The sequence below is a fragment of the Python bivittatus genome, unplaced genomic scaffold (assembly GCF_059951505.1).
Source record: "Python bivittatus isolate LINGU-HERP-01145 unplaced genomic scaffold, Pbiv_v1 ctg000080_np1212, whole genome shotgun sequence".
Taxonomy (NCBI): domain Eukaryota; kingdom Metazoa; phylum Chordata; class Lepidosauria; order Squamata; family Pythonidae; genus Python; species Python bivittatus.
In genome coordinates this window covers 51339830-51354537 of record NW_028277035.1, presented here as the reverse complement: position 1 = coordinate 51354537, position 14708 = coordinate 51339830, and the positions used below count along the sequence as shown (strand labels likewise).

Here is a 14708-nt window from a genome sequence, read left to right as displayed (position 1 = left end):
ATAGTTATTTTAGTGGGTCATTCTTGTTCTGCCAACTGGGGGTGGGGGGACTTCACAGACACTTTGATTTTTGCCATAATGCATATCGACCACATGGAATCAGAATGCCTAAAACCCACAGCAAATGAGGATTGTGAGACCCAATATTTAGTATAGGAGGCACCTGATTCCTGACAAAAAAAGTATCAGTGGAATTGGGATCAGTATTTAGAAATGTCAGCTGTAACAAACTTTGCATACCTCCCCTGAAGACAGGGTGAAGAGTCAGACTTGGAATGAATAGCAAGGCCTTTCACAGATGTCTATATACTGGACTGTGTAGTTCTTGACTGACACATTTAGGGCTGACAGCCTACTATAAAAGGAGAGCTTCAAAGAACAGAAAGCTGGCAGAGGTTGATACTTGTCTCTGTACCATTTTTCATCTCCACCTAGTTCCTAACCCACAATAACTAACCATGGATGATATTTACAAGGCAGCAGTAAGTAAAATTTTCACACCCTATTGTATTAAATCTCAGGCAGGCTCTGAATAAACATGTTTAGGATTGTATGGAAAATGTCTTAATGAGGTGGGAGCCTTGATATTCAGTCTGATCCCATAAATGTTTTTTACATGTTATGATATTCATGGATGCTAAATCTAATTAGAATGTTCCTTTTTAATTTGGTTTAGGGGATTGTTGTATAGCCTAGATATCGCAAGATGGTTTTAATGAAGTCTTAACTGGTTGTATTTTCTGGGGAAGTTCAAGAATGCATTGCAGTCCAATTCTAGCCAGAACTAACAATAATGTAAAGCTCATGGCTTTGAATGATTTTAGCATAATTGTTTGCTACATAGGATTGGACTGTTAAATATAAATGCAAATCTACTTTTTATTTTTACACACAACGTATTTTGCAGAAAATGCAATAGCATCCTGTCATTTTAACTTTTCTATTAAAATACATTTTTCCAGATTTTCCTCTGACAAACTCAAAAATTAGTTTCATGTATAGATGCGTATATGTCACCAGAGTTTGTAAAATGTAAGTATAAGTGTGTTTAATGAAAAATGGGTCACCTGAATCCTGGCTGCTTAAAACTACTTCAGGAGATTTAGACCACTTATGAGTTTAAGTAAGAACGTAAATCAAAAAAATAATTGGAGAACCTAGTGATGATAATAGAAATATCCTCACTAATTCCACTTTAAGTGTGGGTAGAAGAACAGATCTTGTTATATCTGTGGAGTAACTGGATAGATGCGCTTCTTCGGTTAAGATTCTTCTTAAGAAACTCTAATAAGACAGATGGGAGAAGAGCAATTCCTGCCTTGAGTGCATCCTGGTGAGTGCTCAGCTCCCCAAAGTAGCCTTAAACAGCTGCTGTGTGCTGTAAATAATTCTCCACAGCAAAAGAATACTTCAGTAGTGGACACATTTCAGTTTAAAATATAGAAGATTCCTTTTTAATATTTATTTTTTAAAAAATATTCAAGACCCTATCTTATAGCTTGGCAGTATCCTCTTGATTCTGGCTGCTTTGCTTTGGGTACAGTGAAAAAAGAGCTGGAACTCACAAATCATTAGGACTCAACTTGAAGTTACTGAATTGTTGTGTCCATCTTTTAAGAACAGCGTAACAAGCTCAAAATTATTTGAGGAAATGTATTATTAGTAATATTCATTGTAATTTTTAAATGTTTAGTATAATAAAGTACTTTATCTGTTATTTCTTACTTTCTTGTAATGGTAAATAAATCCTTGGTGTTCTCATACAATAGAATAAAAAGAGTGTTTTCCAGTTTACCAGTGTTTTCAGAAGTTAACTTCTTGAATTCCCAATTTTGGGCTCCTTAGGAGCAAAAGATTCCTTTAGCTTAAGCCTAGAGTGAAGTTGCCTTGAGTTACTTACTTATTATGTACCAGTGGTATCTCACTTACTTATATGCCATTTGATTGTCACAATTATGAAGATTAAGCAAAGTTAAGAGCTGTGATTTGTCAAAACCTACCCAGTATGCTTTACCACTGTGTGCAAATGTGAATCCAACGTCTTTTGCCTGAGTCTCTTGCCATGACACCACATGAAGTGTGTCATATCTGAAAGGGCCACCCAGAAATGAAAGAACAAGATGTTCTTCCTGCATTTATTGATAGTTTTAGATGTATATTGAATGATCATTTGAAAAGACAACCACTCATATGTATCTGTGGAATCCAGTGGATTTATCACTTTCCCACTCACATTTCTTATGCAGAGCTAAGTTTAGAATGGCTTCCAGATGCTTCTGAATCTTACAAAGGACTTTGCCGGAGACATGGGACTAGATTAACGCCTCCTATGATAAATGCCAATGTCAGGCAGCTTCTGGGAACAATCAGAAGTGTTATCTGTCTTCTTAGCACCTAAGTCACTAGAGCATAAAAATAGCCAGCTTGCCAAAATAGTCAAGTTATGTGGGTTGCACAACAGAGAGGCATTTGCTGTCTTCAGAAGCTTCAGCTATCCTGGGCTGTTGAGGGGAGAGGGTGGTTTCTTTTTTTTTTTGGCCATTACAATGAAAGAACAATCACAGCTGCTCCAGTTCCATCACAGTGGCTTAAATAAATGGGTTCAGTTTTCACTATGAAATTTTGAAGAGGCATCTTCCTGCTTTTGTTATCTCACCAGTGCAGGCTGTGCAATGTCTGCTGGTGCTGCCGCTCCTCCTCCATCACTCATTTTGTAAGGTCTTCCCTTTAAACCAATTAGGTGGTTTGGGTAAAAGCAGGTAGCAATGGATTGGCGCATAAGCAAAAACTAAATCTAAAAGAACTGGGTCTTCATGAGAGCCGCAAAGGAGGAAAGGGAGCTAAATAAAAGGTAGGAACCACTTTCATGCCCAGAATGCTCCATGTTACCCTATCAATATTTGAAACAAAGACCTCCGTGGAAAGCATCTGCAAGCCTTTATGGGGAAAATGGTCCTTGAACTACTGTTGTTCTTAGACCTTAGACATCTTTCTTATGTCTAGGTCTTTGTCAGTTAAAATTAGCATACTGACATGTATTTAGGAATGAGTAGTTATCTAGTACAGCTGATATCAAAAGCTCTGTATTCTATTCCCATAAAAGCTGAGTCATGAACTAATGGACATTTCTAAGTGATCTTACCAGACTTCCTTGAATAAGATGCATTACAACAGTCAAAAGAAATAGTGATTAAGACACAGATCTTTATAGTCAGGTGAAAAGTTTCTAAATGAATTTCTATAGTGCAGCACATTTAACTGGAAAATTAAAATCTCTGATAGTAGCTGTGACCTATAAAACTAAAGCTGGGCTGGTATTCAGTATGAAGTTTTGGAGGAAGTCAGCTCCTTCACATACCAGCTGAAACTCTTTCTACTGAAAATACAATATTCTGTCTTGTACAGTCTGTTTCTAACATCAAGCACTGGTGTAGGGTATCTCTCATTTTGTCCAGGTTTTTAGAGAGAGAACAAAATAGATATCTGAATCCAAACTCTGGACAACTTCTACCAGTCATTTGAAGTAGATGCTAAAAACAAAGGCTGCCCTTGCATACTTTGAAAATTATTTGGAAGAAGTGCTTCAGATCTTGTGCCAGCATGACCAGAGCACCTGCCTGCTGTTCATTAAAGCACACATGATTTTTATTTTTTCAGGCGTCTACAGAGACCTAGCAAAAGAAATAGTTGCTATAAGAGTCACACTAAAGAAACACTTCAATGATTTGACTCAGTGAAACAGCAGCAGAATCTTTCTTCATGATTGGGCAAGATCTGAAGCACTTCTTCCAAATCAGTTTCAAAGCATGAAGAGCCCTGTTAAAAATAGTGGGAACAGGATGATATCTAGAGAAACCCCAGACACCAAGACTAATGGGGCTAAATAAATGTTTTCCCAGGAAACACTGCAGGCATCACAAAATAGGGCCTCTAATGCTCAACTCAGAAAGATCTTGAAAGCTACAGTTGTTAGTAACAACCTCTTTGAAGGCAACAGTACCAGCAATAATACTTCCCAAACAGGAATTGACAATCAAATCCATTCCAGCCCAGTGATCAAGTGAGACCAAAATGGGATTAGGAAATCAGTAGCATCTTGGCAAACTTGGAGCTGAGGCATAATCATCCATGTCAACAACATCTTGCCCCAATTTGGAAGGAGGGAGATCTTTCACCCTGTATGACAATGGTTTCCATCACATGATGAAATGTATGGTCTCTCAGAGTCATATTCTAATGTAGTATAATAGGAATTATAATTTAATTTGAGAATTGGAAGGATATTTTAAAACACACAGTTAGGAATTACATCACAGACAGAAAATGTATATACATTTCTAGATTTGACCTTTTATTATATCCTGTTTTCCTTCCTCCTGCCTTCCAGGATTTGCTTCACCCTGCCTGATAACCATGCTGGATATCTGGTTTGCAGCTCTGTCAATTGTACAGACTCCCCCCCCCCCCCGCCAAATTCGAGTCCCTCAGCATTTTGCTCAAGAGATAAAATTGTTATCCATTTATCAATACCTAATTTTCAGCTGGAAGTAGCAAGCCAGGTTGGATGGAATCTATTTAAGTTGTTTCCCTGCGAAGAAGATATAATAATATCTTGAATTTGAGTCAACTTTTGCTTCCTCTATAGAGTGTATAGAAGGAAATCCCTGCCTGTCTTAACTGGCAGTCATGCTCATGAATTGAGTAGCTGAAATCAGCCATTTTGCATTTGATCATATAATTTTATGTAACATTATCTTCATAGGAATACATTGTTATTGTTAATTATTTACTTAAAAGTGACCTTGTATGTTCAGATCTGGGTAGATTTTGAAATGTTGTACCTCCTTCCATGCTATTGCCCCTGGGCTTCTCCATCAACAGTTTGAAGATCAATTTATCTGTTCAAATGTTTGTCTGTAGATCTGTATGTTCCTGGTTCAAGGCAGCTGAGTGCACAAAAAACCCAAGTTGGCAAAGTGCTGAGTCAGTATGCCAGTCAGAACTTTTCCCTCTTCGATAATTAGGGCTGCAGTCCTATATACCATCCTACTTGGAGTAAATTCCACTAAACTCAATGGCACGTAGCATTGCACTGGAAGCACCTTACTGCTTTGTCGATTCAGAAGTTACATCTGCGACATGTGAATGTCATCCTGTAATAAAGCTGGACAGCTAAAGTTGATTGCACAGAGAAGAAATGTGTATTTTAATGCCGTCTAATTTGTTGGTTTTAGAATAATTAAACGAACGTATCTGTATATTTGATCCTGTATGTGTGTTTAAAAAACCTTTTAAGTAAAAACAAATGGAGTTTTATTCACTGTAAACAGCCAGTACTAATTGCAGCTATTCGTTTGTTGAATGGTTCAATCTCTGAGTTGTTCCAGATGAGACCTCATTCACAAAATTTTATGGAGTGTCCATGTGACATTATCCTCTCTTTAGAACCCTTGAACACTATCCCACAATTTCATCCCTCCCACTTTTTTCCCCCTCACCAAAGACATTTCACTTAGGGAAGGGAAAAGGAAAAGCCTTGCCATGCCTTTTGATAGGCAGTGTTAGGAGCTCTCCCCCTGGAAGCAGCCAGGGAAGCTAAGCAAAGGTGCTACTTAAATTAAGCCACCACCCGTTCTGACTAAAATTTGTCAGGGTAGCTGTACCTTTGCTTGTGCATGCAAAGCACAATCTCTGTCAGACACACTTTGACAATTTTGTGGAAAACACTGTTCTCAGTTCAGGATTTGCTCAAGGTAATCTCACAGAATATATTCCAGTGTTGCAATTATGGAGTCTAAGATTTCAATGAACAGAACTATGTGTTTCTGAGATGAAGTTAATTGGTGTCTTGCGGCAATGAAACTCAAGGACTTACAAAGGGCAATTAACAGCTAGGATTATGTACTAATATTATAAGGACAGGTGAATGGGTAGACATGTCTAATTTTTATTTTGCCCTAAAGGCAAGACAAATTATTAATAGAAATAAGTAATGTAAAGGAGTTAGCACAGAACTAGTTTTTGATTAAAGGATGTGTAGAAGTAAATGAAAAGATACTACACACTATTTTATGCTCCTTAGAACAGAAAGCATGCTTTGGGATGAAATCTGTAAGAATATCAGATCACTTAGGTTTTTTTTAGTCAATATCTTGTACAAAAAATTAAAATAATAAAGTGCAACCTTTTAAAGCCCAAATTCACTTCAGTTTTTTTATGAGCATAACTGCTTCTGATATTATTTACAGAATCTACCATCTGAAATTCAATTTTAGCTGAATTTTACTCTAAAAGTAAGCATTTCGGCCAATTGGAAGATAGTTGTCTGCAATATTTGGTTACATAATCACTTCATCAAAAGTCAATGATTTGGGTATATTGAATTGGATTTACAAATTGGTGAGCACCATTTAGTTTCCCTAGTTCCAGAAATAAGCTGAATCAAGACATTGTGGCAATTTAACACAATTCAGAAGATTGCTTCAGAATTCCAAATTCTATTTTAAAAAATCAACCTATTGAATTCAATAGGTTGATTTTTTTTGATAGAACATATAATAAATATATTGTATGACTCATCATTTAATGTCATGAAAGATGTTCACCAAATCCATATTTAGAGTTTGATATGTGATTGTAATTTGTACACTAGTATATATTGCCACAAAGTGTGCATTTTCTTTGTGTATCTGTTTCTTTGTTGCTTTGAGCTACATTCTAGAGATTAAATGCCTACACAGCTTATCAATGTGAGAACTGCTAAATACAAAAACAAATATTCATCAGTGAAATCTTTATTTTAATAGGTTGAGCAATTGACAGATGAACAAAAAAATGGTAAGTATATAAATTTTATTATTCCAATTATCTCACAAAGAGTCCACCTCTAACTGAAACAAAAATCTTGAGAATCACTGAAAAAGAGCCATCAGCAATGAAAATCAATCAATGTTCAAAATGAATGTGCTTATTTTAAAAAGTACATCCTGATTTTTTTAAAAAAAATACAGAGTAACTTAAGAGTAGCTTCTACAAAAGTTTATAAAATATGTAAAACCCAACAGAAACAGTTCATCTTACATTAAAATAGGTCAAATCCCTTAAATCTGTTTCATTCCATGAATAAACTATGAAAAAAGGAAGAAAATGCTTTACATGATACTAAAATGTCAGTCTTAGCAACTGATCTAAAACAAGGCAGTCTGATTGTTTTTAAAACTGAGAGACCTAAGAACACTCATTTATTCTCCCCTGTCTCTTAGTCATTTATTCTTACCGCATCATAATCTGATGTTCTCTGTTCCTTTTTTCCCATAGAAATGAATGTCTCAGTAAACATGAGAGGGTAGGGAATCCCAAAATATTAAAATAATTCTTAGAATTGTATTTTAATTGATTGTTTTTTGTTGATTCACCCAAATGGGCTCCCTCCTCCATTGCCCACATTGCTGTCTCCATTGGGAGTCATTACAAGAAAGGCCCTGGTTTGCACTTCAGCCAATTATGCTTGTGAAAGTGAAGGAAGCCATAGCAGCGCCTCTGATGAATGTGACCCTATAAGTATTGTTGAGAGGGAAAAGTTTGCATTAGTAAATTAGAGTAAGAATTATCAACTAATCTTCAACATGTCTGGCCTATACAGCATGTTTGTTTACTAAGTTTAATAGAGGTTGTTGATTAGTAAATTCCATTAGTTCTTCCAGTTTAGCTGATTCCATTTATGCCTGAGAGACCATCAATCTGGTATTATATGAAACAAAGAGTAGAACACTACTGAGTTGGGCCCTTCCCCGTTGGTACCTAACCATCACGGCACAAACATGCCTTGGCAACATCTTTTTCTGCTGTACCTCAACACATCCCTAGCCTGTGGGTGAGACAGCCTTAAGTCAGCCTTAGCTGTACTGGGGTAATATAGTGATCTGACCCTTAAACTAGGGCATTTAACAGTGGCTGCAAGGAATGTAGAATCTGACATGCTTCCCCACTCATTCCACTGATGTTGATGTCAGATGGCCAAACACTCGTTGGCCATTTCAGGCTGATGCAAGCATATCCCCCTTTCTCCAGTTCCCAAGCCACTGCCTCTGCCTCCACTGCTTTTCTCTCCAAAAACTTAGGCACAATTTGACCTGTAAAACCCATTCTAGAAGCATGGGGGAGGGACTGCTTTTCTGCTTTGGCAGGGTATTTTGGCCAGTAGCGGGTTGTACTTCAGTAGGGACTTCTGCCATGTGTGAAATGGGGCTGCCATTGTAGGAATCAGATTTGCTTAGTTTCAGAGTTGTACACAGCACCAGAGAAGCACTCTCTTGCTTTGCTGCATTTATTTATCTGATTTCTAAGACTGCCCAATTGCAAAATGTCCCCAACCTCTGAATGAGAGGAAATTAGACTTTGCATTTTTTTTGTAGGTGTGGTTTTGTAGGTGTGGGAGAGAGGGGCTTCACTTCTTTCATGATCCCATTCATTTCCCAGTTTTTAGTCATTATTTATCAAGAGAAAGAGCACGTAGCTCACAGTTATCAGTCCTCGCTCATTCCTGCATCTCTGTCACGATGTCTGGATGTTTTCCCACTGGCTGGTGCCATTTGAAAGTTAAGCGAGGCTGGAGAAATCAAACAATTGCTTTGCTTAGCGTGTCCTGTAGGTACATAATCACCATACAACAATTCAGTAAAGGGTCAGAACAGATGCATTCAAGGCACAGTAGAAATCAACAACTGGAGCAGCAAATTCCATGCTGGTATAGTTTTTGGCCAAATTGTGGATGGGGACAGTTCAGTTCAGCAGTGGGGAAAGGCCTTGAAGTAGCTGAAACATCTAACCTGCTCTAGATTTGGTCTTGAGGTATCACACTCTTAAATTCATTGGTTTTGCTTCTCTTTCTCCAGAATTCAAAGCTGCTTTTGATATATTTGTCCTGGGTGCAGAGGATGGATGTATCAGCACAAAGGAGTTGGGGAAGGTAATGCGCATGCTGGGACAGAATCCTACCCCTGAGGAGCTACAGGAGATGATTGATGAAGTAGATGAAGATGGTGAGAAATTTCTGCTGGGTGTTTATATAGGGCTTTAAGTTTAGATTTGTTTTATCATGTTTTGAAATCTAACCTAATGTGGAAAATAGTTCAGACAGAGGGAAAGTTAGCTTTGTTGCTCTTTTTTCCTTGACAGGCAGTGGTACAGTAGATTTTGATGAGTTCTTAGTTATGATGGTCCGGTGTATGAAAGATGACAGCAAAGGAAAATCAGAAGAGGAACTTTCAGATCTCTTCAGAATGTTTGATAAGTAAGTGCCTCTATTAGCATTCATCAAAGTCTAAGAGAATGATCAGGTTGAATCTGCATGAGTTTCATACTAATAACATGAGTAAGATTGAAAACTTCACAGTCATGGCTAAATTAGAAATACAGGTACTTGTTTAGTGACCACAATTGGGACCAGCAACTCAGTCATTAAGCAAAGCAGTCACTAAATGAAACCACGACTGTGCTTATGATCTTACTTCAGCTTTCCTTTGCTTTACAGAGCTGCAAAGGTCATAAATGCAAACTGTATTTAATTTCTGATATGAAAATAAAGCTGTTTAACACAGACATTTATTAGTAATCATGAAATCAGTATATCCTTTACATAGAAAAGAATTCTTATGTAATATAAAGCTTCTTGTCCTCACTGTCCCACTTTTTTCATAAATAATCATACAAGAATGGATAACATTTTTAATAATGTTAACAATAATAAAATTTATTATTGAAGGCTTCATGCCAATGATGGAAATGGGGACTGAAACACGCTATGGGCAGGATTTGTTCCAGAAGTGGGTAAAGCCGTTCATTCTCTCCCCCCTCTTTTTTTCTGCCCCCTTTTCCTAGAATAGTTCTCCCTGATATATTTGTGACACACAGTCCTCTTTCTTTCACACAACAGCCAGGCAGGAGGGAAGGGATAAAGGGGTGTTACAGAAAACCTGTCTGACTGGAGGGCAACATAATCTGCAATATTTTTTGCCTTCTTGAAATCTGTTTCAATGAAGCATAGATGAAGGAACCGTGTGTGGAAGGGGCTACTTCCTACCAAGCCATGGGAAAGAAAAAAAACATATCATTAGAATGTGATTCTTTTCATACATGAATGAGCAACCCTTCACTCTGGGTTCAGACCTGTTTTTGGGATAGAATCATCCTTTGGCCTGCTAAATGTTCACCTGTGAGAGGAAGACATAGGGGTATGTTTGTGTCGATTTTGCTTGATCTCCCAACAGCCTTCAGTACTGTCAACTATAGTATTCTCCTGTAGTTACATTAATTCCACTCCTATTTGCAGGGACAGTCTCAGAGAGTAGATTAGGTGACTCTGCCTCTGTCAGCTATGTTGTGGAGTGTCATAAAGCCCTCTTTTGTCTTTGGAGCCATTTAACATTTATAAGAACTGCTTTGGAATGGCCATTAGCAGATTGGGAATGAAGTATCATCAATATACAAATCAGCTCAACTTTTCCATATCTGACTCAGAGGAGAAAGGGCATGTTCTGAAACACTTTTGAAACCAGTGATGGAATGTTTAGGGCCAATAAATGTTGAGGCTGAATCTTGAGAAGATGAAGATGGAAATCTAGTGGGCAGTTAGTTCCTGGGAACAGAAATGAGGGAATCTTCCTGTTCTAAATGGGACTATGCTCCCTTAGAAAGACTATGTTTGGAGGTGCTCCTAGAATCATCACTACTCTTGAAGACTTAAGTTACCTCTGTGGCCAGGATTGGTGGTTCAGTTGATATATCAATGATGTTCTTTGCTACTAATTGTTTATGTATACGGCTATATTTATGTACTGGTAACCTCATAATTAGGTTACTATAATGTCCTCTATCTTTGTGCTCAATCTGGAAACTGCAACTAGTTCAGAATTTAATGGCCAGGTTGCTGAGTCAAGCACATATTCCACCTCTGCTGAAGTAACTGCAGAGGTGAAGTATCGGTCAACCCTGTTGTAAGTTTCATTTTTAACATCTAAGATCCTGAACAATTTGGGCCAGGTTACCTTTACTTTTATAGAACTGGTTGATTCCTAGGAGTTCCTGCTGCATATGCAGTATTTTTTTTTCTTTTTTACTTCCTCATGGGTAGGCATTCTTTGTGGTAACAACTGCATTCCAGAACTCTCTCTCTCTGTCAGCCTTGCAAGGTAGTCCAGACAGGAAGCACACTCAGATGAAATAATTCTACTTTATTGTAAAGTTACAACAACAGAATACAGCAAGTCTGAAAGTACATTTCTCCCCCATCATCCTTACAGCCCAAGAAACTAGGGAGGGTCCCTTCTGAGATGTTTGCCATGCCCACATTCCTTCTGCAGGCTAAGCTGCCTCTTATCTGACCATTGCCCTGGCTGTGGCTCTTTCCCCATCTCTCAAGGTCATTCCCACATACGATTACACTCCCCTGAAATTTGTGAGGCACCTACTATAAAATCTCTGAAAGATTATTCTTTCATCCTGGCTTTCTTGGTGTAAATGTTAAAGATGAGAACTTCATTTTGTTTTCCATCTCAGTATCTTTGGGAAGAGCCTTTAACAACTCAGATGCCATCATCAAGAAGGTTGTACTCCCCAAAATATAATTACCTAGATTATCAAACAAAAAAGAAAGAAAGAAAACTTTTACAGTGACACTGCAATGTTTGAATGGGAAGGAATCACACAAGTATTAGATGTGGTGGAACTGGAATTCCATGTAGCCGTGGTATCTGGGATGGAAATTCTGCAAGCTGCAGTTCCATGATATCAGGAGAGCACCAGGCTGGGAAAGCTGTTTTAAGAATATATTGATGTGTCTATGAAATATATGTTTTTAATGGTTCTAGTAAATTGGTCACTTAGGAGTTTTGCCATTCCTTTCCTTGTAAAGCTCAGAACTCATACAATTCCCAGATGACCATATCTCTTGAAATGAAAAGACAAACGGTGAATAGGGCTTTGTTAAGTATGCAAGATGCATCAAGGAACTGCAGACACATCACTTTCTAAAAAATTATTTGTGAAAAGTAATATTTGTAAAAAGGCTTCTTTTTTTTAGCTTATCCTTTCTTTCACAGAAACTCAGATGGATACATAGATCTGGATGAACTAAAGCTCATGTTACAGGCTACAGGAGAAACCATCACTGAAGATGACATTGAGGAGCTAATGAAGGATGGCGATAAAAATAATGATGGCAAGATTGACTATGATGGTGAGTTATGTTTATACGCTGCATTAAATCACAGCCGGAAATGCAGAACCATAAAAACAAATTGAGGGCAGGAATCACATCAAAATTTGGAGCTGCATCTTAATCAGTAAAGAAACACCTGAGGAGTCCTCGGGGTTCTCTGAGCTTGGTTGTTTCCTTGCAGGTGTTTCATTACCTGGCTAGGTAGCATCTTCAGGATTAGCTACACTTCTGGTCAAATGAACAGAAAAGTTCTCAGGAGTGCTGCCCCAAATAAAAACATATGTTTATCTTCTGTGCTTTCTCCTGTTTGTCACTTCCCAATAGTCTGTGTTGAATTTATTGGAAAGCTTTTCAATACGTGGAGTTTGTTTTTTGATGATACTTCCAGAAAGATCCCAACTTAACTTGGTTATGTCAACAGGCTTGGGGGGGGGGGGGGGTCTCACGAAAATGGGAATTTAATGAGGTGGCTACATTGCATGTAACATCTAATGTTCTCCCCTAGCCCTTCAGTCTTTTATTATAATAATATTGTTTTAATTGTAGGGTGCTTTTTGTAATTACTGTTTTTATGGTTTTATTGTACACTGCCCAGAGTCACATTTTGTGAAATGGGTGGCATATAAATATGATAAATAAATATATAAGATATATCTCATATTCATCATGACAACACCAAACAGGAGTTTATGCTTTGCTAGATCATTGGAATCAGTGGGCATTTATCTCCTTAACACTCTCTTGCAGTTTAAATATCTTTTCTTTGAAAATTTAGCTTGAGAAATAATCGCACAATTTTTACCTAGGAAAAAAATATTATGTAAGCCTGAACAAAAGCATCATCCGTGTCGTGTGAATGGATGAGCCTCGGCATGAACAAACCCACCCACCATTGCTGAATGAGACCCAGGTCCACATTCAGCCATGGAAGCTCACTGGGTGGCTTGGATGAAGAACTATCTTTGAGCCCAAGTGTTATGGAGAAAAGTTGTAGAATGAAGTACTGTATTTCTCACAATGCAGTCTTGGAAGAAATGCAGGAGATAGCAAAAAGAAAGAAAGGGCTGAAAGGAATGATATGGAAAAGGCCAGGAACGTTCCCTCATTCTCTGAATGTGATCTTTTTACACAAACATCTTTGATTTCTTTCCTTTTTCAGAATTCCTGGAGTTTATGAAAGGTGTTGAGTAAACATGAGAATTCTTGAAGGCAGTGTCCTTATGTGAACATCTTCAGTTTTGTCTTGTGTCATTTCATCAGTTCTGCTTCCCTTATTACTTTCATGAAGTTGTGTACTGAACATGGTGAAAATCAGGAAAACATGACCCATCTCTTCTTAAGGGCCTCAAATGGTCATTGAACATTGATCGAGCCAGGTTATTATGCCATAGAATGATGCCATATGCTGTGGCTTCAACGAACATAAAAATGTTCCTTAACTGATGTCTTGGTTCTGCTGGTTACAGTGAAAAATAACATTTTAATAACTATTGAGACGTTTAAGTAATTGTCACACATTTTGATTTAACATTAGGATATGCTTTTTCCTTTCTGTACCTCTTTGCCAGCCAAGTTAAAATATGTAAAAACACAATATGTACCAAAAAAATAAGGTTTCTTTCCAAAATGCTAATAAAAATAATTGCAAATCAGAGTGTTTGTTTTGCAGAAGTTACTTAGTGTGGAATGTTGCCATGCATGCTTATGAGAAAAAAAAGAAGCAGCTGTATTTAAGGTTTAGGTTTATACTAGAGATAGTCATATTGAATATACCAGGCACTCCAAAGTCTCCATTTAAAGTCTGATAATTTCTGTAACTTTCCCTTAGCCTGGTGCCTTGAAATGTGTTAGATGTTAGCTCCATAATTCCCAGGTAACACACTTACTGTCATCTCATCTGAAGAGCATCAGGTTGGAGAAGGTTGAACTAGCAGATACAGCCAAGCTGCACTGATTCTCAAAATGCCCAATAACCTCTGAACCCAGTCTGATGATAGGAACCTATTTCTAGGAAATCAGTATTTATTTGTTTGTTTGTTTATACCAATTTATATATTCATCCATCTTAAAAGCATGACTCTGGGTGGCTAATAGTTAAAAGATCAGTACAAAACAGAACAATGATGAAATAAAAACAATCATGACCAAAACAAAAAGCAGTTAATCAACTGAATGCATCATGGCCTCACCTAACCTCCTGATCCCATGTCCCAGGTCTTAACTGTTTTCTGAAAGGTCAGAAGGGTCAGGGTCAGGGTCAGCTTAACCTTGGCTGTATTATGTTCTAAAGGGCAAGTGCTGTGACAGAAAAGGCACACTTCTTGGGTCCTGCAAGATGACATTCTCTAAATGATGGAACCCGGAACATGCCTCTCCTGCTGTACCTGTTGGGACAGGAGTGACCATTGCAGAGAGAGACAATTCCTCAAATAACCTGGGCCCATGACATGAAGGGCTTTATTGGCGATCACTAACATCTTGAATTGCACCC

General features: G+C 37.8%; 1 protein-coding gene across 1 annotated transcript; it reads left to right on the top strand.

Moving 5' to 3' along the window:
- Window positions 1-337: 337 nt before the first annotated feature.
- Window positions 338-13871, top strand: TNNC1 (troponin C1, slow skeletal and cardiac type). Its single transcript, XM_007440993.4, has 6 exons — window positions 338-482; window positions 6807-6837; window positions 8895-9041; window positions 9178-9292; window positions 12099-12235; window positions 13377-13871. Exons 1-6 carry the CDS (start codon window positions 459-461, stop codon window positions 13406-13408), a joined length of 486 nt encoding a protein of 161 aa, XP_007441055.1. The 5' UTR covers window positions 338-458; the 3' UTR covers window positions 13409-13871.
- Window positions 13872-14708: the final 837 nt, after the last annotated feature.